We start from the raw sequence: 25,282 nt of genomic DNA, 5'->3' as shown, positions 1-25,282 counted from the left end.
TGGGAGGTCGGCTTACCCATTTTCTACGAGATTGGAAATCAATCACTTCGGACCTTTGGGTTCTAGATCTCGTGGAAAATGGGTAAACCCTTCCCTTCAGGGAATTCCCTCCTCCTTGCCAAGGGTTTTGCGCGGAGGATCATTTACTTCTCCTCCAAAAGGATGTTATTGCCCCGTTAAAAAAGGTGCGATAGAGGTAGTTCCGGAGCAGGAAAGGGGTCAGGGATGCTACTCCCGTTATTTTCTGATTCCCAAAAAGGATGGCAGGTTACGTCCGATCCTGGATCTCAGAATTTTGAATCTATATCTCAAGCAGGAGGGATTCAAGGTGTTCACCCTAGTGCAGGTTCTTCTGGCGCTGCAGCAAGAGGACTAGATGGTGTCCATCGACTTGCAGGATGCGTATTTTCACATCCCAATCCTGAAGTCGCACAGGAAGTATCTCAGTTTTACGGTTGGGTCGCAACACTACCAGTTTGCGGTTCTTCCGTTTGGTCTTACTACTGCACCTCGAGTCTTCACCAAGGTGATGGCAGTGGTGGCTGCCCATCTCAGGAGGTCAAGGATTCCTGTTTTCCCCTACCTGGACGACTGGCTTCTGGAGGCAGAGACGCCAGAGATGGTGCTTCATCATCTGCAGGTAACAGCTCAGCTGTTGTACACTTTGGGTTTTTCGATAAATGTACCCAAATCTCACCTAGTGCCCTCTCAGCGCAACCTGTTCATAGGGGCGGTGCTGGATACCACTCTGTGTCGAGCTCTTCCTCCTCCGCAAAGGATTCTCGACATTCAGAAAATGATTCCCTTGTTTTACAATGAAGCGGTTGTTCCGGTTCTGAAGGTCCTTCACCTGCTCGGTCTGTTCGCCTCCTGCATTCTATTGATCAACCATGCACGCTGGCACATGAGGGCGCTCCAGTGGTGCCTCCGCAGGCAGTGTTATCAGCACAACAGAGATCTCAGGGAGTCTGTCAGGATCTCCAGAGAAGCTGCAGCGGATCTGTCTTGGTGGAGTGTGGAGGGCAATCTGTCTCAAGGAAAGCCCTTTCATCTTCCTCCATCTGTGGCCACAGTGATAACGGATGCCTCTACCCTAGGGTGGGGTGCTCATCTGGGGGATCTGGAGATCAAGGGTATTTGGTCTCCAGAGGAAAGATTGTCTCATATCAATCTTCTGGAATTGCGGGCGACACGTTTGGCGCTCAGTGCCTTTCTCCCTTCCCTTTGCGGTCAGTCGGTTCAAGTCCTGACAGACAACACTACCGTGATGTGGTATGTCAACAAGCAGGGTGGAGTAGGGTCGTACCGTCTCTGCAGAGAGGCATTGCGACTTTGGTCCTGGGCTCAGGACCATCAGATTTGCTTGATGGCAAATCATCTGGCTGGGGTGTTGAACGTGCGTACGGACAGTCTCAGTCGGCAGTTCTCCACCGACCACGAGTGGAGGCTTCATCCGGAGGTAGTTCGACACATCTTTCGGATGTGGGGGACACTTCGGGTGGACCTGTTTGCCACTCTCGAGAACGCGCATTGCCCGTCATTCTGCAGTCTCCAGTTTCCGATGCAGTAGGCATTGGGGGACGAGTTTCAGTTGAGTTGGAGCTCACAACTCCTTTACGCGTTTCCTCCCATACCCTTGATTCCTCAGGTTCTGAGGAAGATTCGCCAAGACCGGGCCCAAGTCATATTGATCGCCCCGGATTAGCCAAGAAGGGTGTGGTACACAGATCTTCTTCACTTCTCGTTGCACCCTCCGTCTCCCTCTCAGGGTAGACCTCCTCTCGCAGTCGGAGGGGCAGGTTCTTCACCCCCACCTCCTGAGCCTGCACCTTCATGCCTGGAGATTGAAAGGGGCAACCTGAATTATTTTTCTCTCCCGCCTGACGTGGTGGATGTTATATTATCGGTCAGGCGACACACCACCAATTCTATCTACTCCTACAGGTGGTCAAAATGTGTTAAATGGTGTGGAGAGAAGTCTATTGATCCCTTAAAGGCTCATCTTTCGGATGTTCTTTGTTTTTTGCTTCATTTGGCCCAGCAAGGTTGTGCTGTTGACACTGTTAAAGGATACTTGTCGGCTTTATCGGCATTTCTTTGTCTGCCTGATCAGCCGTCCCTTTTTAAGTCTCCAATAGTTTTAAGGTTCATTAAGGGGCTTACTAACCTGTTCCCACCCACTCCTTTTATTATACCCCAATGGATTTGAATTTAGTGTTAACATTTTTAATGGGTTCCACGTTTGAACCTATGAATAGCTGTTGGCTTTCAAAACGGTCTTTCTGGTGGCTATCACTTCGGCTAGGAGGGTGAGTGAGCTTCAGGCTTTGAGTTCAAAGCCTCCGTTTTTGACCATACATGCTGAAAAGATTGTACTCAGGACCAGGGCTGCTTTTCTGCCAAAGGTGGTAACTCCCTTCCATCTAGGACAGTCCATTAGCCTTCCTACATTCTATCCTCCCCCTCACCCTTCCAAGGAGGAGGAAAGGCTACACCGTTTGGACCCTAAGAGGGCGATTAGTTTCTATCTTGATAGAACAAAGGACTTTCGTCAGGATGATCAGCCCTTTGTGGGCTATGCTGGACGGATGAAGGGCAAGGCGGTGCACAAGCACACTTTATCCAGGTGGATCGTCTTGTGCATCAAGATCTGCTACGCTCTGGCTGGTAAGTAGCCTCCTGAAGGCATTAGAGCTCATTCCACCTGGGCTAAGTCATCTACTTCTGCCTTGTCCAGAGGTGTTCCTGTCCTGGACATCTGTAAGGCTGCAACTTTGGACTCCCTCCACACTTTCGCGATGCATTAATGCTTAGATTCTGAAGTGAGGAGGGACAGCCATTTTGCACGCTCTGCTTTGCAGGACTTTTTGGTATAGAAGGGTGGACACCCTCCTCCGGGAGTGGGACTGCTGTGGGATTCTATTCATAAGGTGAGGAATCCACAGGCAGATGCATCCATCAGAAGAACAAGTTACTTACCTTCGGTAACGCTTTTTCTGGTGGATACAGTATCTGCCTGTGGATTCCTCATTGACCCACCCGCCTCCCCGTTGTCCACCCTTTTATACCTTAAAAGAAGTATTCGTTAATATGTTGTTTCATATTGCCATTCTGCATTGCCTTTCTGTAGGCTTAAAGGAAATGTTTGCTTTATTTTCCTTTCCTTTTTCACTTTACACTGTGTGTATTTGTGTGAATACTGTGTACTATGTATGCATTTTCTATATGGTTGGTCCGCCCGTTTCGCCCTTGGTGGCACGAAAAAAATGGGTGGAACTGAAGTCATCACGCCGACGTGGCCCTCTTATGGCTCCAGTGACGTCACGCGGAGCTGCGTGCGGAGCCATGGCATTGTGACGATCTCGTCGGAGTGGACAGCTACGAAATATTTCCGAAGAATGCTGGCGCAGGGGATATTCATAAGTGAGGAATCCACAGGCAGATACTGTATCCACCAGAAAAAGCATTACCGAAGGTAAGTAACTTGTTCATTAGATTGATAACCAGCAGAACACATTGTGATGTCACAGAACATTGCTGAACTTACCTTCCCATTAACCTTTGTATGTTGCTTTCGTGTCTTGCTGTGAGATTAGTCAATGAAACTTATGCCTCACGCCAAGGATTAGAGGGCTGTTTTAAGCTTAAGACAAGGGAAATGAAGCTTCTCATTTTTATGTTGCACTTTAGTGCTACTACAGAGTTAGTCACTTCGACAGATGAAGGCAGAGAGGCGGCTTTTGCTTTTGAAGGTATGTATCAGTGCTAAACAGGCAGCACTGATTCAGTTTGAGTAGAGGCCAGGATATAGTGAAGCAGGTCTTTAAATGGATATTCGTGCCCAGATCTCTTGTTAGCTGAATGACCAATTGAGATCTGAAGTGACTGGCAATCTTATGGTGCTTATCAAAGGGATGTCAGCTGAATAGATAGAGGAAAACTTTCATGAAATATGGTCCTTTGCGAGTGGTCACAGTTATGAACACACATTACCCCACTGGCTTTGCCCATAGTAGGGTATGGTGTCTGTCTGGCATTGTTCTCTGTTCCATGTCTGTTTTAGGTCTAATGGTACAAGGATAGCGTTGCTGTATGACGGTCAGCAATTTGGTTACAGTTTCCAGACATCAGAATAAGATGGATTCTTAACTTTCTCACCTGCTACTTTCTTGTTAAGGTGGTGTTTGAGAAAGATGGCGTGTTCCTTCACACCAGTGCAAAGAGGCAGCAGGACCAAGACTCCCTGATTGCTGGGGTAATAAGGATCGTTGAGAAGGTAAGGGGAGAGGACACTGCTTCTTCTATTAAGTGCTTGTCTAATTGTAATGATTTTTTTCTTTTGCTTTCTCTCTCACTGTCTCCATTTATGCATACCTCTTTCTTTATCCTATCCCTTTGCTCTGCCTCGTCCCACCATTCGAATTCCCCTCTCTGTCCTTTTCTCTCCTAACATCAGCTTTGTCTTCCTCTGTCTTTATCTAATCCTGCTTATATTTTGCAATCTCTCTGGAGTCGGCATATATACTATTGTTTTGTGTGGCTTTTTAACAAACTTCCAAAGGTACAGTGTGACATTTCCCCTGTTGTCGTGCATGCCCCTGAAAGGCCATTTCATGAAGAATACCAATGACTGAGGAAAACATGTAGTCATGGAAGTTAGCATGGGTTTGTGTTAAGACGATTCAGTGCCTCTACTAGGCACATCTGTGGTGCTCAGGACAAATGGCCCACCATCCAGACCCAGTTAACTGGATACTGGGCTATTTGAGCGCGTAACATGAGGGCAACGCAGAATTAGAAATTCTTACTATAAGCCGAAAGACATCATATAGCTCATAAAAAAAACCCTGGCTAAGTCTTGCGGAGTCATAGAGCCACCTTGTTGAGTAAATTGACCTTGTTCCACTCCAGAACAGTGGATTCTACTTACTTAGTATTGAAGGGTGAAAACATTGTATACTCTTATCTGGATATCTTGTAGTGTGGTGTGGGGGACACCTTAGTATATGCTTGAGGATCATATTGGCTGCCTCTCATTTCGCAGGAACTGTGTGGGCTTTTTCGTTGATTTGCTGATCAGTATGAGTAGTAATAAACGTGTTGGTGTTCAGGTAGGCATCAAATCATCATCTTCGTCCTCCGGCATTGCAATACATAGGTCATTCCATTCACTGGCCATTGGGAACTTGCAGGTGCCTCATGCCTCCTCACTGTGCAAGGCTGTACTGTTGCAGGGATTCTGCACATACATAGAACTATGCGCAGGAATACGGGACCTTGGTGTATAGGGGCTTAGCCTTCCTACCGCCTCAGCACCCACAATCCCAGGACTGACTAGCTATAGTGTCTCACTCGCTCTTCTAAACAATCACGAAGATGCAAATGAATAGACACCCCAGAACACAACACTCCCGATTCTCTCAGGAATCGCGGTAACAAGACATGTGCTTTCGCTCACTCACTCGTACTTGTCCACAATAAAGATTGTCTGAGTCACGAGTTTAGTTTAAAATGTTTATTTTAACTATCGTGCTCTATAACGCAGTATACGAGCCACTACCAACAGCATAATGCATATGCTCAACACAGATAGCATTGTAGCAAGTCCATATATCATAAAGGGAGATGTCATCTGATAAAGTCAGTGAATAAAGGGCTACAAGGCCTAACCACCCTCCCCTTGGCAAGAAGAAGTATTATTATATAGTAGAAGATCTCTGGGCTTTGTCAGCAGACCCCATACCTTTGTGCCTAGATGGTATATCTACATCATAGGAACAGCATGGCTCTTCTCCCTGGAAAAGTCCCTGTCCAAGTGTGTGTTAACCAAACATGCATTCCCATAATATCAAAGCACGAGTCTTCAGCAGCCACAGCTGTGTTAGCGTGTTTTGTCTCGGTGCTAGGGACTGACAAGAACTGAATAACAAGGGGCATTGTTGATCGACCTTGCTCACCGTCTTTAGAATAAACTCCAGGAACAGACAGAGAATGCAAAAAGCAGACGGTTCTCATGTGAAAATAAAGTCATGTAGTAACGTGCGCAAAAGCGGCATCATGGCAGCAGAGCTCATGCGAACTGTGCGATGTCACACTGTCTCTATCGGCCATATGACACCCTCCCCCTGGCCAGGTCGTATAATATAGATAAAAGACCCAAATAGAGTTCAAAGGTAAGCAGAGTCAAAAAACGGTTGTAAAAAGACAAATTCGGAAGGTTCAAAACAATGAAAATGTTTGTTTAAAATGTAATTTAAGGCGAATTTGGATAATCCACCAAATTCAGTGAATTTAAGAATGCCATTTGTTTCAAGAGGGCATCCCTATTGTTCGTAGCAAAAAGGGATGACATCCAGTTAAGCAGTTCGGGAAACTTGTGTGTTATTCGATGAAATTCTGTTGTAAGAGGCGCTGTGCAGCCGCACAGGTATTCCATTCAGCCAACACTCCAAGTGCTGCCGCACACATCAAACAGCCATCCCCAGAACAGACCTGGTCATGAGCGAGCGCCCCCGCCGCCGCAGGGCCGCCCGCCAAGCCCGCACTCGCTTTCCCGCCGCTGCCTGCCTGCGGCCCCGCCCCCACGCCAGCCGTTTGGATCCCACGCTCCCGCCTCCCAGCTAACCCGCCCTCCCGACTCCCTTCTTAAGGGGAACCCGTCTCCGTCTCGGGAGTGACCACTGCGCCTCGGCCTGGTCACCCCAACGCTCCCAGTACCTCCTGCTCCTGCCTCCTGCCTTCTGCTGCTGTGCCTGCCTGCCTGCTCGCCCTTGCCGTCAGCGAGCTCGCCTTTGCCGTCAGCGAGCGCCCCCGCCGCCGCAGGGCCGCCCGCCAAGCCCGCACTCGCTTTCCCGCCGCTGCCTGCGGCCCCGCCCCCCCCGCCAGCCGATTGGATCCCACGCTCCCGCCTCCCAGCTGACCCGCCCTCCCGGCTCCCTTCTTAAGGGGAACCCGTCTCCGTCTCGGGAGTGACCACTGCGCCTCGGCCTGGTCACCCCAACGCTCCCAGTACCTCCTGCTCCTGCCTCCTGCCGTCTGCTGCTGTGCCTGCCTGCCTGCTCGCCCTTGCCGTCAGCGAGCTCGCCTTTGCCGTCAGCGAGCGCCCCCGCCGCCGCAGGGCCGCCCGCCAAGCCCGCACTCGCTTTCCCGCCGCTGCCTGCGGCCCCGCCCCCCGCCAGCTGATTGGATCCCACGCTCCCGCCTCCCAGCTGACCCGCCCTCCCGGCTCCCTTCTTATGACACCCCCACAGCGACCGCGCAGCGGACGCGCGCAGCGGGAGCACCGATTAAGCGCCAAAGGTAAGCCCGTCTACGCCCGTCCGCGCCTGGACCGCGCCCAGCGCCAGACCCCCTGGCCCCCGCAGACGCCAGCCCATCCGCCTGACCTACGACGCCACCGAACTCCACGCACTCAACGCCGGCCGAACCCCGGGTTGCTACCGAGCCACCCCGAGACGCACCCACGGACCCTTCTGCTGCCACACCTGCAATTTCGCCTGCATCCGGACCTGCACTACTCCAGCACTGACCAAGACCACGACGCGCAACAGCAGCAGCCACCTCAAGTGCATCCTGCTCAACACCCGCTCCGTCCACAGACACGCCGTCGAGCTCTGGAACCTGCTCGACATCACAGCCCCAGACGTCGCCTTCCTCACGGAAACCTGGATGAACGCCTCCTCAGCGCCCGACATCGCCATCGCCATCCCAGACGGCTACAAGATCATCCGGAGGGATCGCGTCAACCAGACTGGAGGAGGCATCGCCATCGTCCACAAGAACACCATCCGCATCACGGCCAACACCGACGACACACTCGCACCCGCCGAGCACCTCCACTTCCAGATCCACACCGACCCAAAGACGACCCTCAGAGGCACCCTCATCTACAGACCCCCGGGACCACGCACACAATTCAGCGAAGACATCGCCGACTTCGTCAGCCCGCACGCCCTCCCCTCCGCTGACTACATCCTCCTCGGGGACCTCAACTTCCACCTGGAGAACAACAACGACCGCAACACCACCACCCTGCTGGACAACCTCGCAAACCTCGGACTCAAGCAGCTGGTGACCACCCCCACCCACTACGCCGGACACACACTCGACCCCGTCTTCTCATCCAGCAAGGACATCACCTTCAGCCACGACACCGGACTCCACTGGACGGACCACAGCTGCGTCCACTTCAGCTTCAGAAGGACCACGATCCACCACCACCAGCAACAGGTTGCACGCAGAAGCTGGAACAAGATCACAGCCGACCAGCTCGCGACTTCCCTGAGCATGAACCCACCCACCAGCGCAACGAACCCCAGCGAAGTGGCCACCAACCTCACGAAGTGGATCAGCGACTGCGCAGACGACCTCGCCCCTCTGAGGACCCCGCCTAGCAGACCCGGCAGCAAGAAAGCCCCTTGGTTCACCAACGAACTCAAGAGCTCCAAGAAGAACTGCAGAGCCCTCGAGAAAGCCTGGCGCAAAGACCCAACACCGGACAACATGACTGCCCTCAAGCTCGCCACCCGAAAACACCACCAACTGATCCACGCCACCAAGAAAACTGCATTCAAGGAACGCTTGGACAACAACGCACACAACAGCAAGGAACTTTTCAACATTGTTAAAGAGCTCTCCAACCCCAATGCCGGAAACAACGACGTCACCCCTTCGCAAGATCTCTGCAACTCCCTTGCCTACTACTTCCACAACAAGATCGCGGACATACACAACAGCTTCAGCACTCAACCGACGCACGCCACGACCGAACCAGCGCCCCCCACCACCAACCTCCGCGTCTGGACCCCGATCAGCACCGAAGACACCGTCCGCACGATGAACTCCATCCACTCCGGATCTCCGTCCGACCCCTGCCCTCACCACGTCTTCAACAAGGCCGACACTGTCATCGCACCCTACCTGCGGGACATCATCAACACCTCCTTCAACACCGCTACCTTCCCGGAGAGCTGGAAGCACGCCAAACTCAGCGCTCTACTTAAGAAACCATCAGCCGACCCCATCGACCTCAAGAACTACCGCCCCATCTCGCTGCTCCCGTTTCCTGCAAAAGTCACCGAGAAGACCGTCAACAAGCAGCTGGCCGCCTTCCTCGAGACGAACGGATCCCTCGACCTCTCGCAGTCTGGCTTCCGGGCCAACCACAGCACCGAGACCGCCCTGATCGCAGCCACCGATGACATCCGATCCCTGCTCGACAACGGAGAAACAGCGGCCCTCATCCTCCTTGACCTCTCTGCGGCTTTCGACACTGTCTGCCACCGTACCCTAGTGCAGCGCCTCGGCAACGTTGGAATCCATGAGAAGGCACAGGAGTGGATCATCTCCTTCCTCGCCGGAAGGACACAGAGTCCGCCTCCCCCCGTTCAGATCAGAAGCCACCGAAGTCATCTGCGGCGTTCCTCAAGGCTCCTCGCTCAGCCCTACCCTCTTCAACGTCTAAATGAGCCCCCTCGCAGCCATCGCACGCCAGCACAACCTCAACATCATCTCCTACGCCGCCGACACCCAGCTGATCCTCTCCCTCACCAACGACCCTGTCACCGCCAGAGCCAACCTACACGAAGGGATGAAAGAGGTAGCCGAATGGATGAAGAACAGCCGCCTGAAACTGAACTCGGACAAGACGGAAGTCCTCATTCTGGGATCTTCACCCTCCGCCTGGGACGACTCCTGTTGGCCCCCCGCCCTAGGCAGCGCACCCAAACCGACAGACCACGCACGCAACCTGGGCGTCATCCTGGACTCCTCCCTCTCCATGACCAGACAAGTCAACGCCGTCTCCTCGACGTGCTTCAACATCCTGCGCATGCTACGAAAGATCTTCCGGTGGATCCCCACCGAGACCAGGAAGACGGTCACCCAGGCCCTCGTCACCAGCCGACTGGACTACGGCAACTCCCTCTACGCCGGAACCACCGCCAAACTCCAGAAGAGGCTCCAGCGGATCCATAACGCCTCAGCACGACTCATCCTGGACACCCCCCGTCGCAACCACATCTCCGGACACCTGAGAGACCTGCACTGGCTCCCGGTCAACAAAAGAATCACCTTCCGTCTCCTCACCCACGCACACAAAGCCCTACACAACCAAGGCCCAGGATACCTCAACAGCCGCCTCAACTTCTACGCTCCCAAACGCCAGCTTCGATCGACCGGCCATGCCCTCGCCGCCGTCCCCCACATCCGAAGAGCCACCACAGGGGGAAGGTCCTTCTCCTACCTCGCCGCCAAGACTTGGAACTCCCTCCCGACCCACCTCCGCCTGACCCAGGACCACCTCGCCTTCAGGAAGCAGCTCAAGACCTGGCTGTTCGAGCAGTAGCAGACCCCCCTCCCCTAGCGCCTTGAGACCCTCCGGGTGAGTATTGCGCTTTATAAATGCCTTGATTGATTGATTGATTGATTGAGCCAGTAATGGACCCACCAACAGATCATAATCCGGGTCTGCGCCGGACGCATTGGAGAGGCATAAATCCAATGCCCTATCGGAAGTGGAACACAAGTTGCATGCAGGTGAAGTAGTCGAAGCAAAAAGTTAGCCCATAACTTACGCCAAGCGTTGCCAATGGCAAGCATCTAAGAAGTTGGTGCTTTGGATCACGGTACAGTTGCAATTGGCCGGGTCTGTGCAGTACCACAAGATGGTCAGCCATTGCGTAACAGGACCAGAAGTGCCAGCACACCACCCGCCAGCGCTAGCATTAAGGGAAGACCTCCTAAGGCAATGGAAAAAAATAGAATGGATAAAGGCCAGTATTACTCCGAAAATCGCCTGAAAAGAGGTCACAAGGCCATATCCCACAAATTTAGTAAAATGTGCAAGGCCTTCAGTATCAGACGCATTAAATATTTGGTGTATTAATTCCCCCAAATTAAGTGGGAGATTGGTATTCAGCAGCGAATGTATCTCACTTGCGGTTCTCGCCACCTGTAATTCGAAGGTCTCTCGCACTGATGCGAGAGCCACTTCTTGTTGAAACAATAGTGCTTTGAGTCTGCTTAGTTTATTGAAATCTGTTTTCAAAGTTGGAATGGAAGGCCAAATAGAACTAGCTACAATCCCATGCGGGGATGGAAAAAGGACATTGCTGCAACAAGTAACACCTTGCGAAACTGCAACTATATAAGAGATGCCGGCCCGTAAGCCACAGCAGTCGTGTTTATTCAAAATAAGATAACTGCCATTTGAAAGCAATGTGAGCGCGGGAATAATCTCTGGGACGGGCGTACCTTTGAAAAAACAAGCCAGTTTAGAACAAGCCAGATTAGGAGCAGAAACATTACAAGCGCCGTGCAATTTAACTTGTTGGCAAACTAGGGAATGTCCCACTGTGGAATCGCACTCCTACCCTGTTAGAAAAACTTTCTTATCCTCCCGCAGACATCTATAGGTGAACGGCAAGGACCACAATTCATGAATAAACGCACTTCCCAGGGGTTCAAAGCGGCCTATCGGGAAGTGTTGCATCTTCCATAGACATGAACCTTTGTTTATCAGTTAAATTGAATGGCAAGAGCAGAAGCATTCAAATAATCCCATGGTACTTTTCCCATTTTGAGAGTTTGCAATGTCCATGCAAACTGCATAACAGATCGCAATTGATATGGACCTTGGTACAATACAGATACATTGAACAATATCAACAACAGACGAAACAGTGTTATCATGAGTATAAATATGGAACGACAATATGTTTATGCTGTTGTCGACAACTGCAAGAACTTTTTCCAAATAAGCTTTGTCAATTTGGCACAGATGGAATGCTGCTTCCATCTGCGATAGTTTCCATAATTCATTATAAGCCTCATAGATAAAAAACGTTTTGATCTAGGTGATTTTAGGACCCAGGATAAAATCAGCCAAATTGTTGTCGCTTGACCAGAGTGACAGGTATTGTTTTACTGTCGACAGTGGAGTGTCCCAACCATTGTTGACACAATTTCCCCACCTAGTACGTGGTGACTGAATGAGAATGTGGGAAACGTGGATCAGGTCTAGCCTGTCAGAAACCTGTCGTTGCATTATGAAAACGCAGTTGACATGCATTGGAATTGTTTTGCCATAACAACCATCCTGAGGGGTCAACGTCAGAGACATTTAAACTGCCATTTCTAAAAAGGGCTTGCAGGACATCGAGTGTATGGTTGGTGTGTTTATGTGAATTATCAAACTCAGCCAATAATGGAATATTCAAATTTTTGGCTGTCGCCAAGCCAAAACAAGTAGTTTATTGTACTGTGTCATTCAAAAACAATATTTGAGATGGAATGAGACACGCACAATGCAAAGTCCCAGTTCCCCGGACCTGCCAAGGTTTAGTGCCCCAAATTGATTTTAAATCAATGGTATCTTTCCAGTGTTCGTAACCATCTACGGCCAAAGCATACCTAAATGAATTAGAATAAATTAATTTGGTGTGTGACAACATAAATTTAGATTGAGCAGGCATTTTTAGCTTATAGAAATAGGACTCTGGATTGGATGTATTGTAATCTGAAAAATAGGTGAACTTATCCTGGAGCATTTTAGAACTACCCTTTAAGGGAGTTGGATAATGTTCCCACTAGGTAAAATTTAAAAAACACAGCTCTTAAGGTGTTTGATTTATGCAAGAAATGATGGCCATAATGTTGATCACAGAACAAATCTGCATAATTTGCCAAATTTAAATACAAATCTTCAGCACAAAATGCAGCATAATACTTTAAAGCAGAAAACAATGAATGTACTGCTTGTATACCCCAATCATCTGAATGTATGTCCTGTGTTACCACATCTCCTAGTGAAACGCAAAACACGTATGTTATCCTGAGGACCTCCGTCGGGCCATGGATCTCGAATGCGACTGTATCCAAAACGATGCCATCAGCAACAGGGAAGGCGGAAATGTTCACGAGGGCTTGACCACGTTTCATGATATGGGACGATGTATGGGGAGCCAGTATTCCATTAACCAGTTTCACAGCAGGGCGTTCTGGTAAATAGTGACTATTTATTAGCAAGAAAAATACTGTCACAAATCCAATCCACATGAAAAGGAAAATTAATATGTGCACCAGCCAAATATATGTCCAAGGCGTGACAAGGTAAGTCTTTTGAACCAGGAGATGAAAAGATTGGTACGCGTCGGCGACGTGGTTGCAGATAAGGACAAAGAAGAAGAATCATATGAGAAGCTTTTTCGGTCCATATAATAACCACTTGCTCCCAAGCTCATTAAAGGAGACTGTGCAGCTTCAGAATGATGATGTAAAGGCCAGGTCAGGTACTTCAACATGAGATAAGCATACTTGACGCCCGCATTGGGGGAAGATGAGGGTACAACAGGCAGAAAGTCAATAGTAGTTTCCATTTCTCCCTCCACGACGTGGGCACTAGTCAAAGAAGCTGTAGCCATCGGATTCAGAGAAACACTGGGAGTCACACTATTCAGAATCGGCCGTATGGTGTTGTTTTACATTGTCAATTGAAATGTATCTATTTTCTTTGAGACCAGGCAAAGAAGGTAAAATCACTGTACGAGTACCCATCAATCCAAGAACTGGGGCCGGTGCATGATAAGAGGGACCAAATTCTTCCTTATTCTCCAGCTTTTCTTGTACCAGATCTCCAATCTTAGGTAGCCAACCGGCCACCGGAATCAGCATTGCCATTTCAGTGGAAAAGGGTTCCACTGTTCTGTGGTGAAGCCTTTACGGGTCTTTTGTAGATCCTGTAACATAGTAGAATGGTTATCTACATCAAATGTTGCAGCAGCTGCCACAACGTCTAGAGCATCAAGGTCTGTCACAAACATTTTAATGGCAAATAGCATTTTGTGTGGGGTCCGCCCACCCAGAGATCTTCTTGGGAGATTATCAAGTGCACGTTGAACCTCATACAAATGAGTCAGCCAGTTCCTGCCAGTACCTAAGACTCTAGCTGTCAAAGATTGCTTTAAGTCACGGTTCATTCGCTCCACTATAGAGTTGCCCTCAGGCCTGTATGGAGACGAAAACTGCACCAGCACCTCCAAAGACCTCATTACGTCCATGTACGCCTTAGAGACGAACGCTGGACCTTGGTCAGAATGGAAGGTGCCACAGGCATGCGTCCCGACAAAGACACGCAAATCTCTAATGACATTTCGAGCGTCAGCACTGCATTGTGGCCAAACCCATAGGAATCTGGTGCACAAATCCATTGCAAACAAAACATATTTATGAGCAGTATCGGAAGTCAAGAGACCACAGTGATCAAGATAAATACAGCCAAATGGCTGATTTAAAATATAAAGCTGTGTTTGTGGTGGTTGCGAAACCGTAGATGGTTTAATTTGCTGACAAATGTCACAAGAAAGCACATCATTACGGGGTTGTCTATATAAACCATGCCACCAATAACGTTGCTGTAAGATAGAATCAGTCGCGGAAACTCCGGCATGTGCAGATGCCATTCCTTCATGTGTGGCTATGATCATAGGAAGCCTGTGGTCCATGTTGGGAATCAGCTGATCCCCAACAGAAGGCATTGTAGCATAAGGAACTTGTTCGGGTGACAAATGATAAGAATACTTAGAAGGGAAGCCCTGCGGGTAATCTTTTCCTTCCTTCCTAGCAGCTATGGCTGCCAAAATATTGTTCTGTATTTTAGTCATCGACCTTGTAACTGCTGCAACTGAACACGTGGCTACTTCAGACTTGGCTGCCTCATCAGCCAAAGAATTGCCAACAGCATGTGTTCCCACACGCTGATGGCCAACAGTATGAATAACCTGTGTGAGTGGCAGACGTTCTTTAAGTTCTGCCACTTGGACCCAAAGCATGTTATGCTTTATTGCGCTGCCTCTAGAGTCTCGATAATCATTCTGAGACCAAAAGAATAAATTGTCATTAAAAGACTGGACACAGTAGTAGGAATCGCACACAATAGGAGTGTTCACATTAGGATCTGCAAATTCTGGAGCTAAAACAAGAGCACCTAGCTGCCAGTTGTGCCGTACAGTCCCCAAGTGCCGGTGTATGCACAATGGAAGACTTAAATTCACCATTTACAATTGAACCAGCCACAATAGCGCTAGCCGCCGAATAAGCATGTTTGGACCTGATAGCCGGTTGAGCTGAGCCGTCGGTACAAAGGATACATTCGTACTGGTCCAAGGGGAGTAGCAACAATAGAGGAGGATGAACATGTTCATACTGTAAAAACTCCAGTGTCTGCAATGCGGTATCAAAAATAAACGTGACATCAACCAATGTCAAAGAAGTAACCCATTGTATCCAACAGGTTGTAAAGCTTTAGAATTCGGTATACTCGCCTTAGTCACTGCTTGTAAAGCAGGTACAGGCGTAACCATAAGAATGCTTTTCCCTTGCGCCAGAGGTCATTCTTTCAGAATCACCATTTGGATCGCCGTCAAAATATTTTCAAAATTGGAAAAATTTATTTCTGCTGCTGTGTACAAATGTGATTTGTATGCAATTGGTACTGTGTCACCTTCATTAAATGTTAAGTATGGGAAACCTACCGTCCCCGGCACAATTCGTATGACCAGGTTCGTAGAATTATCACGGGTTAACAAGAAGTTGGTCGCAATAAATCTGATTGCAAAGATTGAAGAATAGAGTTATAGTCCGGAAGGCAGCTGGCAGAAGAATTTGAGGGTTGAATCAATGCACAAGGCGGTTTGATACGCTGGGCATAATCAGGAATGTATGTCCTCCCGAAATTCAAAAATCCCAGCAAAGATTGAAGTTTTTTCAGAGTAGATTGAAACTGCAACTGTGCACATTTTTCCAGAAATTGGGGGGCCAACCCCCTATCTTCATCATTGAGCTCATAGCCCAAGAAAAGCACCGCTAAACAAGCGATGTGTGATTTAGCAAAGTTAAATTTATACCCAAAGTCGGCAAACAACAGAATAATTCGATCCACGCGGACTAGATGCGGAATCAGTTCGTCATCCGTCAGATAAATGTCATCAACGTATGAGAATGCATCTGGGTCAATGCTGGGTAACAAAGACACAACACCTGCAGCAAATGTCCCTGGCCTGTTCTTTTAGCCCATACGCAAACGCATACATCTTTTTTGGTTGCTAATCGGGGTAAATGTGGTCAAATCACGGCTCTCTTGAGCCAAATTGTGACTGTAAAAACCATTGGATATATCCAGAGTCGTTTTTTACGAACATTGTTATTCACTAACGCAGAGCTGTGTGTGTTCTGTACTGTAAATGTATGAACACGACTATTTAAATTTAAATAATCCAATACAATGCGATACGATCCATCTGGTTTTGATATCAGAAAAAGAGGTTTATTCATGGGTGATACACAGGGTTCAGTTACACCTTGATATTCCAATTTGGACAAAATGTCACAGATGGAAGCTTTAGCCTCTCGTCTGATTGGATATTGTGGTTGGGGCTGCGGCGTAGATCCCAAAAGAATCTCATGAGCCCACTTGTTTAGGATACACCGCCGGAGACAGGGCCAATGCCCACTCCGATTTGTAAGCCTGTTTAGCTTCCTCAGGGACGTAACGTGAAATACTCTGAAGTATCACGTCCTCCCCTCCAGAAGAAGCCAGAACAAATGGTGGAGGCCAATCCGCCTCCGCCAACAAAATGTCATACGAGGATGTGAGATTTTCCCAGAAAACCGCAGGGATTGTATGCTGTCTATCACCTTCAATATGGAGAACTATTTCATATAGTCTATCTGGTGGGGCAACTCATGTAGCTGCTGTTTCCACTGTAATGTATGTATCAGTTGCTCTCGTCGCCAGACAGTGACACAGTGCCTCCCGCACTATAGTAACTTCCCCCGTGCTGTCGAGGCGTGTCACTGCCCATGTCCAATCTAGGAGTTGGGTTCTCAACGTCTGAGGCATACTTCGCTGTCAAATCCGCAACATTTTTCTTCTGATACGGGGATCTAAAAAGAGGCAGTCTTTTTGGTTTGGCTTTTATGTCAAACTGGCGTGGCGGATCACGTCTCTGCTGAGCGGTCTCGCCTTTGCTGTGATCCTGGCGCTCTCCACCACCGACTTGAGAATCTGATGGGTCCTGTAAAGAGCGAGGAGAGCGCTGATAAGGGACTTGAAATCTCTCCAAAGACTTAATTTTAGTGCGGTCATGCAGCTCATATTTACGCTCCGAAGCTTTAGGTGTTAGTGAACCAGCAGGCGAACCCTGCTTCTGTTGCTGCTGCCGCTGATTCTTATTTCAGTTATTTTTAGGAAAGGACGGGTGCCCATCCTTCTCAGGTTGGGCTTTTGGTTGAGTTTGAGTAAAAGGCTTAATTCCCAGACTATTGCGCCGTAATGTTTTATAAGCTTTAGCAAAAATCTTTGGTAATTTAGGCTGTTTGTCTACATCAGCAACAGCCTCCGAGCGATGAGCCACCTGCAAGCTTACCGCTTCACCCTTTACATTAGCAAGGATCATATCGCAAACAATATCGAACACCCCTACCAGTCTCATTCCCAACTCCAGGCCCGCTCCATGCTTATCTTGAACACGTTTAATCACGGAAGGGAGAGCGGTCATGGAGGGAGTGCCAAAACACTGTGAATATACCTCTTGCAAACACTTTTCCCCAAGTGTTACAATCAGCCAACTCGAGAATAAGTTCTTTAGGTTAGCTCATAGTCAAAATTCTGTGTTTTTCAACAGGTGAGGTATTTGGAAAAACAACTTTTCAGCTAACCTATAAGGGAGTTCGTCCTTATTCTGAGGACGTTTGCCCATCACTGAGTTAATCATGATGGGACTTATAACTATACCCCCGTGTCTGGGCGGTTGTGCAGCAACTCCAGGCTGTGCAACCTGTATGTTGCGCGACATGAACTGTATAACAGCTCGAAGTACACAAATTAACGACGTATGTAAGATGCGTAGTTCTGCGACAGTAACATTAAAGTAGTTTGGATGTGGTGCATACCCAGCCAAAACAGGCCACATATCCCCATCAATCGATAAGGGGCTTAAACGGACCGCTGTCAAAGGGTGTGGAAGGGCGCCATTAAACCATATGGTATGTTGCTAAGCTGTCAAAGGAACTTCAAGAGATCTCTAAGGTCGATAATCCAGCGGAAGCCCTGTGGCAGTATATTCGTGAAACAAATTATCATTTCCATCCACTGCTGGAAAAGTGACTCAAGAATAGAAGACTTCGAAGCGGTGTGCTGCATCTGCTTCAACAATGAAAATAATTTTTTCTTAGCCCGCAATTGGCCTGTGCATGTGTCTTTTTTTAAAACACAGCACGCAATTGGTGCAAGGTGGGTGATTCTCCCGCCTTGTTTGTTCGATGGCCTAGGGTCCTCGGGCGCGAGCTTCAATGCCATCTGTCTCCAATTATCGCGTTGGCGGTAATTGGAAACAGATGGTGCTCGCTTTTTTTTTGTTTTCCTTAAGCTCGTGGTAGCTATAAACAGTGCCTCGGAAGGGGTGGTTTCTCTGCCGCTTCAGTGTGTCTATCACCGTGCTGTTACAAAACAGCTGTCACGCGTCTTTTCATACACTTACACACAGTCAGGCACCTTGCTTCGCTTCTGGGCCGCGGCGTTAATTTACAATAAATCCTTTTTCCCTCGGCGGGTAAAATGTATGAGATTAACTTCTTAAACGTTATCCTGTTCCAACTGTACCCTACGTTGTGCATGTGTGCTGCTGCAGCACGCACTAGTTGGTGTCAATAAAAAATGCCATCTACATGTCCCCATAAGTCTTTCACAGCCAAACTGCACAGGCTTTGACCTAAAAATGGATTATACATTTGAACTGTAAGTAGGAGGGTATACTTAGACCATCATTCTGTGACATTTTGGATGCGTTTGAGTTTGCTTTTTTTTATTTTTTGTTGTTTTAATTGTTAGGGTAATTGAACGTAGGACTGGAGCGTCATGTACGATCAATGTTTTGCTAGCAGGTATTTGTGGACTCGGTTTTGTGACCCAAATCTTTACTTCCATAAGAACGGTTCTTTGAATCACTCCAGCTTCTCATTCCTATGGTGCCAGGGAAAGATTGGTCTTTCTAATGCTCCCCCGGTGTCCTGTTTAAAGCGATTGCTTTGACTTCATATTGAGCGGTAGAAGTCCAAAACATGCGGATTGGCTCTCGCTTGCACACAGGATTTTCATCCCACATTGCTGATCACCGTGCATAGTTTGCCCGTGTGAAAATGGATAGTTGCAAGTAGGTAACTGCAAATGCATGCCGCAGCAGACACTATTTTAGGGTTTTCTCGTTTTTGTGTGCGTGCGATTGCCCATGCAATTATTTCCCTCAGAGAAATTCCTGGAGATGCCCCTTGGCATCGGTGCACCAATTGCTTTTCTAGTGGAGGCTTTGCGCTGTTGATAAATAGCGTCCGGGGCCTCGGATGGCGGGAGGGGGTGCAGTGCACCCGGGCTCTGTCGTAGCCATAATGGAATATTGCAGCCTTCTTATTCTAGGAAAGCACTGTCAGCGCCCACTCTGATTGCTTTTGCTAGATACAGGGACGAAAACTCAATTTCCGCGACACTGGGAACTGCAGAAATGCAGCAGGGTCCACATGATATATCTTTTTCATAGCTCCTGCGCTCGAGCTGTTCCCGCGCATTTGTCATCGCTTCCTGTGTCTCACAAGTCGTAACCAGGAGACTCATGAATGTGCGCAGCGCTCTCTGTCCATAACAAATACTGAGGAGCGCAGGTCTCGTGCTGAGGGCGGCCGTGTGATGAGGACAACGTGTGCTGCACCTTTTGTCTACTGTGGTGTCGTTAGGGACTGTGACCACAGGCCTCTGTTGCACAGGCCCTCGCACGTGGACAATAAGACACCGGACACTTGGATGTAGTTGTTGCTCCGTCACTGCTGCCGTGGCTCTTCTGCCTACGTGCACGCGTGACGTCATATTTATTGGGGATCGATACACGTGACCTGACGCGCACGCCATTGCGTGTCACGTCAGTATTACTATCGCGACACTACATTCCTCCCCAACACACAAAAACAATAATAACAACCCACAACATGTGACGGTATTTTAAAATATGAACGGCAGGTCCCTTCGTAGTCATCACCCCTGCGCTATACATTTGCAATTCTAAACCCCCTCAAACAAAAAAACAAAACAGTCTTAGTTGACGTAGTCTCGTAAACGACAGGAGGGCTCAGGGTGCGGCCTCAGGTCATATCGCGGTCCCCCACAGTCCGACACGATACCCCGGCCCCTGCCCAAGGAGTCACCATCTGCGCCACCATCTCCAGCCTCTGGCGCGCCAGCTACCTCGGGTGGCGTATTCTCTGGCTGGCGGCCTTGCTGCGGTGCGGCACTTCCGTGACTCAGGGAGTCCGCTCCTCTGCTCGCCTGGTCCTCATGCTCAGCAAGTTCTAAGAATCTCTCCTCTCGCGGCGTGTGTCTCAGGGGACCGTCTTGGCGTCGTTCATCCGTTCCAGGGGGCACTGGGATTTTCTTGAAATATGAAATGTTCCTCGTTATCTTCTCGGTACCTTTCCTGGCTGTCACGCACGTGCCCTTGACCGTCTCCACTGTCCATGGTTGTGGTTCAAAGTTCAAACGAAACTTGCCCCCTGGCATCCGATTTCGGATCAGTACATGGTCACCTGGGACTAGGTGTGAGGACACAGCCCGCCGTCGGGCGTCGACTTGAGCAAAGGCCCCGCGTCGGTGCTCATCAATGGCACTGTCGTTGGGAGCTTCGGGCTTCGATTCTGGGTGGTGCGGTATGGTGTCAGTGACAACCCGCCCCATCAGCAGATGGGCCGGTGCTACTCCCGTGATCGAATGGGGCGTCTGGCGATAGCTGCGGAGAAATGTAAAGATTGCAAGTTCCACCGATTGGTTCTTCTCGTGGGCGATCCGTATCACTTTGTTGAGTGTCCTCATGAAGTGTTCAGCCTCTCCGTTCGCCTGAGGCCATCGGGGGGTGACTCGCCGGTGATGAACTCCGAGAGTCTGTAGGTACGCCGCGAAGTCCTGGCTCTGAAACGGTGACCCATTGTCGGTTCTGATCTCCTTGACTATGCCGTGTGTCGCCATGATCTTTTCAAGCTTCGGGATTACTTCCTGGGCACTCAACACAGTCAGTATTTCCGCTTCGGGATATTTGGAGTGATCGTCTATGGCAACCAGAGTGTGCCGTCCGTCCGGCAGGCTGCCAAAATCGACGCTTATCTTTGACCAGGGCCTCCTAGGGCGAGGCTCCATCACGACAGGGGCTGGCCGTGGCACTTCCCCCGTTACCTGGCACGCCTGGCATTCTCGAACGGTGGCCTCCACTATCTCGTCCATGAGAGGGAACCACACTTTGGTTCGGAGCCTTGACTTGGTCTTGACCATGCCTTGGTGACCAATGTGGGCCAGATCCACCACTCTCTGGGTGAGGGACGTCGGGATGACCAACCTGTGGCCTCTCAACAAACATCCTGTGTCGTCTTCCGTCAGCTCAGTTCTTACATTGTATAGGCTCTCCATTATTTGTTTCGCCCGAGGCGTCAAACCTTTCCACTCCTCTCTGGCGCGGGTCCAGCTGTTGTTTTGGACCGCCACTCTTGCTCTTTGTAGGCACTCATCTTCGCTGGTGGCCTGTGACAGGCTGGCCATGGACACTGGCCTGGGACACGACCGCGCAGTGATGCAGCGGACGTACTCTTCTGTTTCTGCCGCGTCCTTCATCTCTTGTGGAGTTGCTGTGCGAGGGTGGCGAGATAGGTAGTCCGCCGGGTTCCGGGCGCCCGGTTGGTACTCGATCTTGCAGTTATAATCTTGCAGTTGCAACATCCATTTCTCGATTCTTGGCGGCGGCTTAGTGGACGTGCCCGCAAACAGGGATACCAGTGGCTTGTGGTCTGTGGTCACAACAAATGGTTTGCCGTAGACATACAGGTGGAAGTGACGACACCCCCAATGAATGGCGATCGCCTCTTTTTCTATTTGTGAGTATCTCTGCTCAGTTTCTGTAAGTGACCGGCTGGCGAATGCCACCGGGGCCCATTCCTCGGCACTTGTCTTCCGTTGTAGCAGGACTGCGCCCAACCCGACTGGACCGGCGTCGACGGCAATTTGTGTCAGCTTGGCCGGATCGAAGAATGCCAACGTCGTGGCTTCTGAGAGCGCCTGTTTGATTTCCTCGAACGCTCGATCCTGGTCACTGTTCCATGTCCAGGGGGTGGACTCTTTGGTGAGCTCTCTTAGTGGCGCCGTGAGGTTCGCCAGGTCCTTGATGAACCTGCCACAGTAGTTCACCATCCCTAAAAAGCTCCGCACCTCCGTGATGTTTGCGGGGGCGGCCGCTTCCTTGATGTCTTTTACCTTGTCCGGATCCGGGTTGACACCATCTGCCGAGAAGGTGTAGCCGAAGAACTGGATCTTCCTACACAGAAACTCGCACTTCTCCCGATGCAGTGTAAGGCCTGCGTCTCGTATGCGTCGTAGCACCTGCACCAGCCTCTCATTGTGTTCCGCCACGGTCGTGGCATGCACCATGATGTCATCGCTGACGATCGCTCCGGGGATTCCTGCGATAAGTTCTTGTATCACGTTCTGGAATACTTCAGCAGCGCTCGACACTCCGAAGCTCAGCCGCGTGTACCGCCTTAGACCTACATGCGTGGAGAACGTGGTGATGTTCCGGGACGCTTCGTCCAGTACTAGTTGATGATACCCAAAGCGTAAGTCCAACTTTGAGAACCATTTGGCGCCTGCCATTTCCCCGACGATGTCATCGATGGTCGGAGTGATGTGTCGCTCCCTTTTGATGGCAGCGTTGGGGAGCCGCATGTCTACGCATATTCTGACAGCGCCTGGTTGCTTGGGTTTCTTCGCTACAACAATTGGCGACACCCACGGGGTCGGTCCGGACACTTTCTCGATGATTCCCGCCGCCTCTAGCTTCTTCAGCTCGGCTTCCACCAGTGGCCTGATGTGAAACGCTATGCGGCGATGCCGGAGTGCTATCGGCTGAACCGTGGGGTCGATGTGTAGGTGGACTCCAAGGTGTGGTGTACTGACTCTTGGTGTACCCCAAATGCGAACGTTACCACTCCCAGATCTTCTGCCGCTCGGCAGCCCAGGAGCATGCCTTGCCCGTCTTCGGTAACATAGGTAACATAGATATTTGACGTGATTGACCGCGTCCCATGGGATATCACAGTCCTGAACTTTCCCCGCACCTTTAACGGTTCCTCCTGTCCGTATGCGAACACCGTGATCGTCGAGGGATGGAGTGCTGGCTGTGGGTGCATGGATCTGTGCATCGCAGCGGCCATGATATTGATGCTGGCTCCTGTGTCTACCACCGTCGTGACTTCCTGTGACCCTACACGGATGATGCATTGCGGCAGCCTCCTAGTCCGGCGTGCCGCCGTGCCTATCATGTGGACTCTGTGTATTACCTTTTCTTCCTCTTCATCATCGTCCATGTCACTGGCCCCCGGGCCTCCTTCCTCAACCGTGTTGACGGCTTGGCGGGGCCTTCGGAATTTCTTCGACCGGCACACTTTCTCAAAGTGGTTGAAGCGTCCACACCCCCTGCACTTACTCCCTCGTGCTGGGCACTCTGCTGGGGTGTGGGGCGAGCCACCGCAATACCCACAGGACTTGGGTTGCTCTTGAGCGGCCGGGCCTGGTCCTCGTCGGGGCCACCTCTGTTTTGGCTTGACTGCCACTGCGTTGACCGGCTCGGTCTTCACTGGCGCTTGTAGGGCTGCCTCCATGTGCGCAGCGCGCGCTTTAGATAGTTCCTTCGTTCGGCCCATTGTCAAGATATCAGCTAGGGGCTTGCCGGATTCCTCTAAGATCCTTTCCCTCAGCTTGACGGACGCGCACCCCTGTATTATCTGGCCTCTTATCTCCTCCGTCTCATCCCGAAACCCGCAGGTGGCCGCTAGGTTCTTTAGACGAGCGTAGAATTTGTCGAGCGACTCCTCCGGCAATTGGCGTGCTTGGCGGAATATGAAACGTTCATAGTCGCGGTTTGCCATTAGTTCGAAGTACTCGTTGAGCGCCGCTATTAACGTCGTGTGCGTCTTGGGGGTGTTTTCCGCAAGCGTCTTCACTATGTTGTGAATCTCCTTCCCGCCAAGGTGAATTATCATTGCGCGTTTTTGGTCTCTTTGGACCTTCGTGGCCTCAAAGAAGATGCGTACTCTGTCCTCCCAGTCTCTCCATCGGGCTGCTACCGCTGATGGGGACCCCTCGACGGAGAATGGCTCAATTGGCGGGATGTTTGCCATGTCGCACGTGCGCGGCTTGCGCCGGGCGAGACCTCCTGTTCACGTGCGCTGCTTGCGCCGGGCGAGACCTCCTCCAACCCTTGACAGTGATGGCTCACAGATATGGCTCCCACGTGGGTGGCAGGACCTTCACCCCGGCTGTGCGTGACCTTCCCCTGGTGATCTTGGTATATCAGGGATATGAGGGTCATTCAGCGCCTTGCCCTTATTGAACTTGGGCCTCTCATGCAGGCTGGGTGTGGCGATCTCCTTACCCCTCAGGCAGCACTTGAATCAGGCCCTCCCGCGACCATACGACGTGCTGGCGGCGAGAAGCAAGGCTCAACAGCACTCAGGCAGCTTCAGGCAGGAGGCAGGGTGTGGAAGGCGCTCCGCGTAGGCAGCTTCAGGCAGGAGGCAGGGTGTGGAAGGCGCTCCGCGCGCCACAGGCCAGCGGGGGCGGGGCGCACGTGTTCACAGTAGCGCGCTGAGGCGCCGATGCAGCAGACGTCCCTCACGCGTTCACCCTGCCGACCGGGAGCGCTTCGCCTCCGCGCTCTTCCGCCACAGGCCAGGGGGCGCGGGGACAGCAGCGCGTTCCAGCGGGGCACGAGCACCGCGAGTGGGGACCGCTCACCGGCCGCCACACCACCTGAACGCAGGGAGCAATAGCGAGGGCACGCCCACCCTCGTCGCCACTTTGTGGTGTCGTTGGGGACTGTGACCACGGGCCTCTGTTGCACAGGCCCTCGCACGTGGACAATAAGACACCGGACACTTGGATGTAGTTGTTGCTCCGTCACTGCTGCCGTGGCTCTTCTGCCTACGTGCACGCGTGACGTCATATTTATTGGGGATCGATACACGTGACCTGATGCGCACGCCATTGCGTGTCACGTCGGTATTACTATCGCGACACTACAGTCTACTGGGCTCAGTATACATGTGCAGGAATTCAGCCCCCAAGTAGGGCAGAGGAGCCTCGCCCCCCCTGCTGCCAGTGCAGCAAAAATGATTGGAAGGACCGTATTATTTTTCATTGCTCCCA

General features: G+C 50.6%; 1 protein-coding gene across 2 annotated transcripts in view; it reads left to right on the top strand.

Moving 5' to 3' along the window:
• The window catches only part of TBC1D17 (TBC1 domain family member 17), a 556,250-nt gene that overhangs the window by 62,133 nt on the left and 468,835 nt on the right, over positions 1-25,282 (top strand). For both annotated transcript variants that reach the window (XM_085616191.1, XM_085616192.1), the window contains exon 2: positions 4,178-4,276. In XM_085616191.1, coding sequence (XP_085472317.1) covers positions 4,178-4,276 — 99 coding nt within the window. The remainder of the gene's footprint in view (positions 1-4,177; positions 4,277-25,282) is intronic.

This window comes from Triturus cristatus, chromosome 7 (genome assembly GCF_964204655.1).
Source record: "Triturus cristatus chromosome 7, aTriCri1.1, whole genome shotgun sequence".
Classification (NCBI taxonomy): Eukaryota; Metazoa; Chordata; class Amphibia; order Caudata; family Salamandridae; genus Triturus; species Triturus cristatus.
The sequence above is the reverse complement of the archived record's forward strand: the minus strand, read 5'-3'. Positions and strand labels throughout refer to the sequence as shown.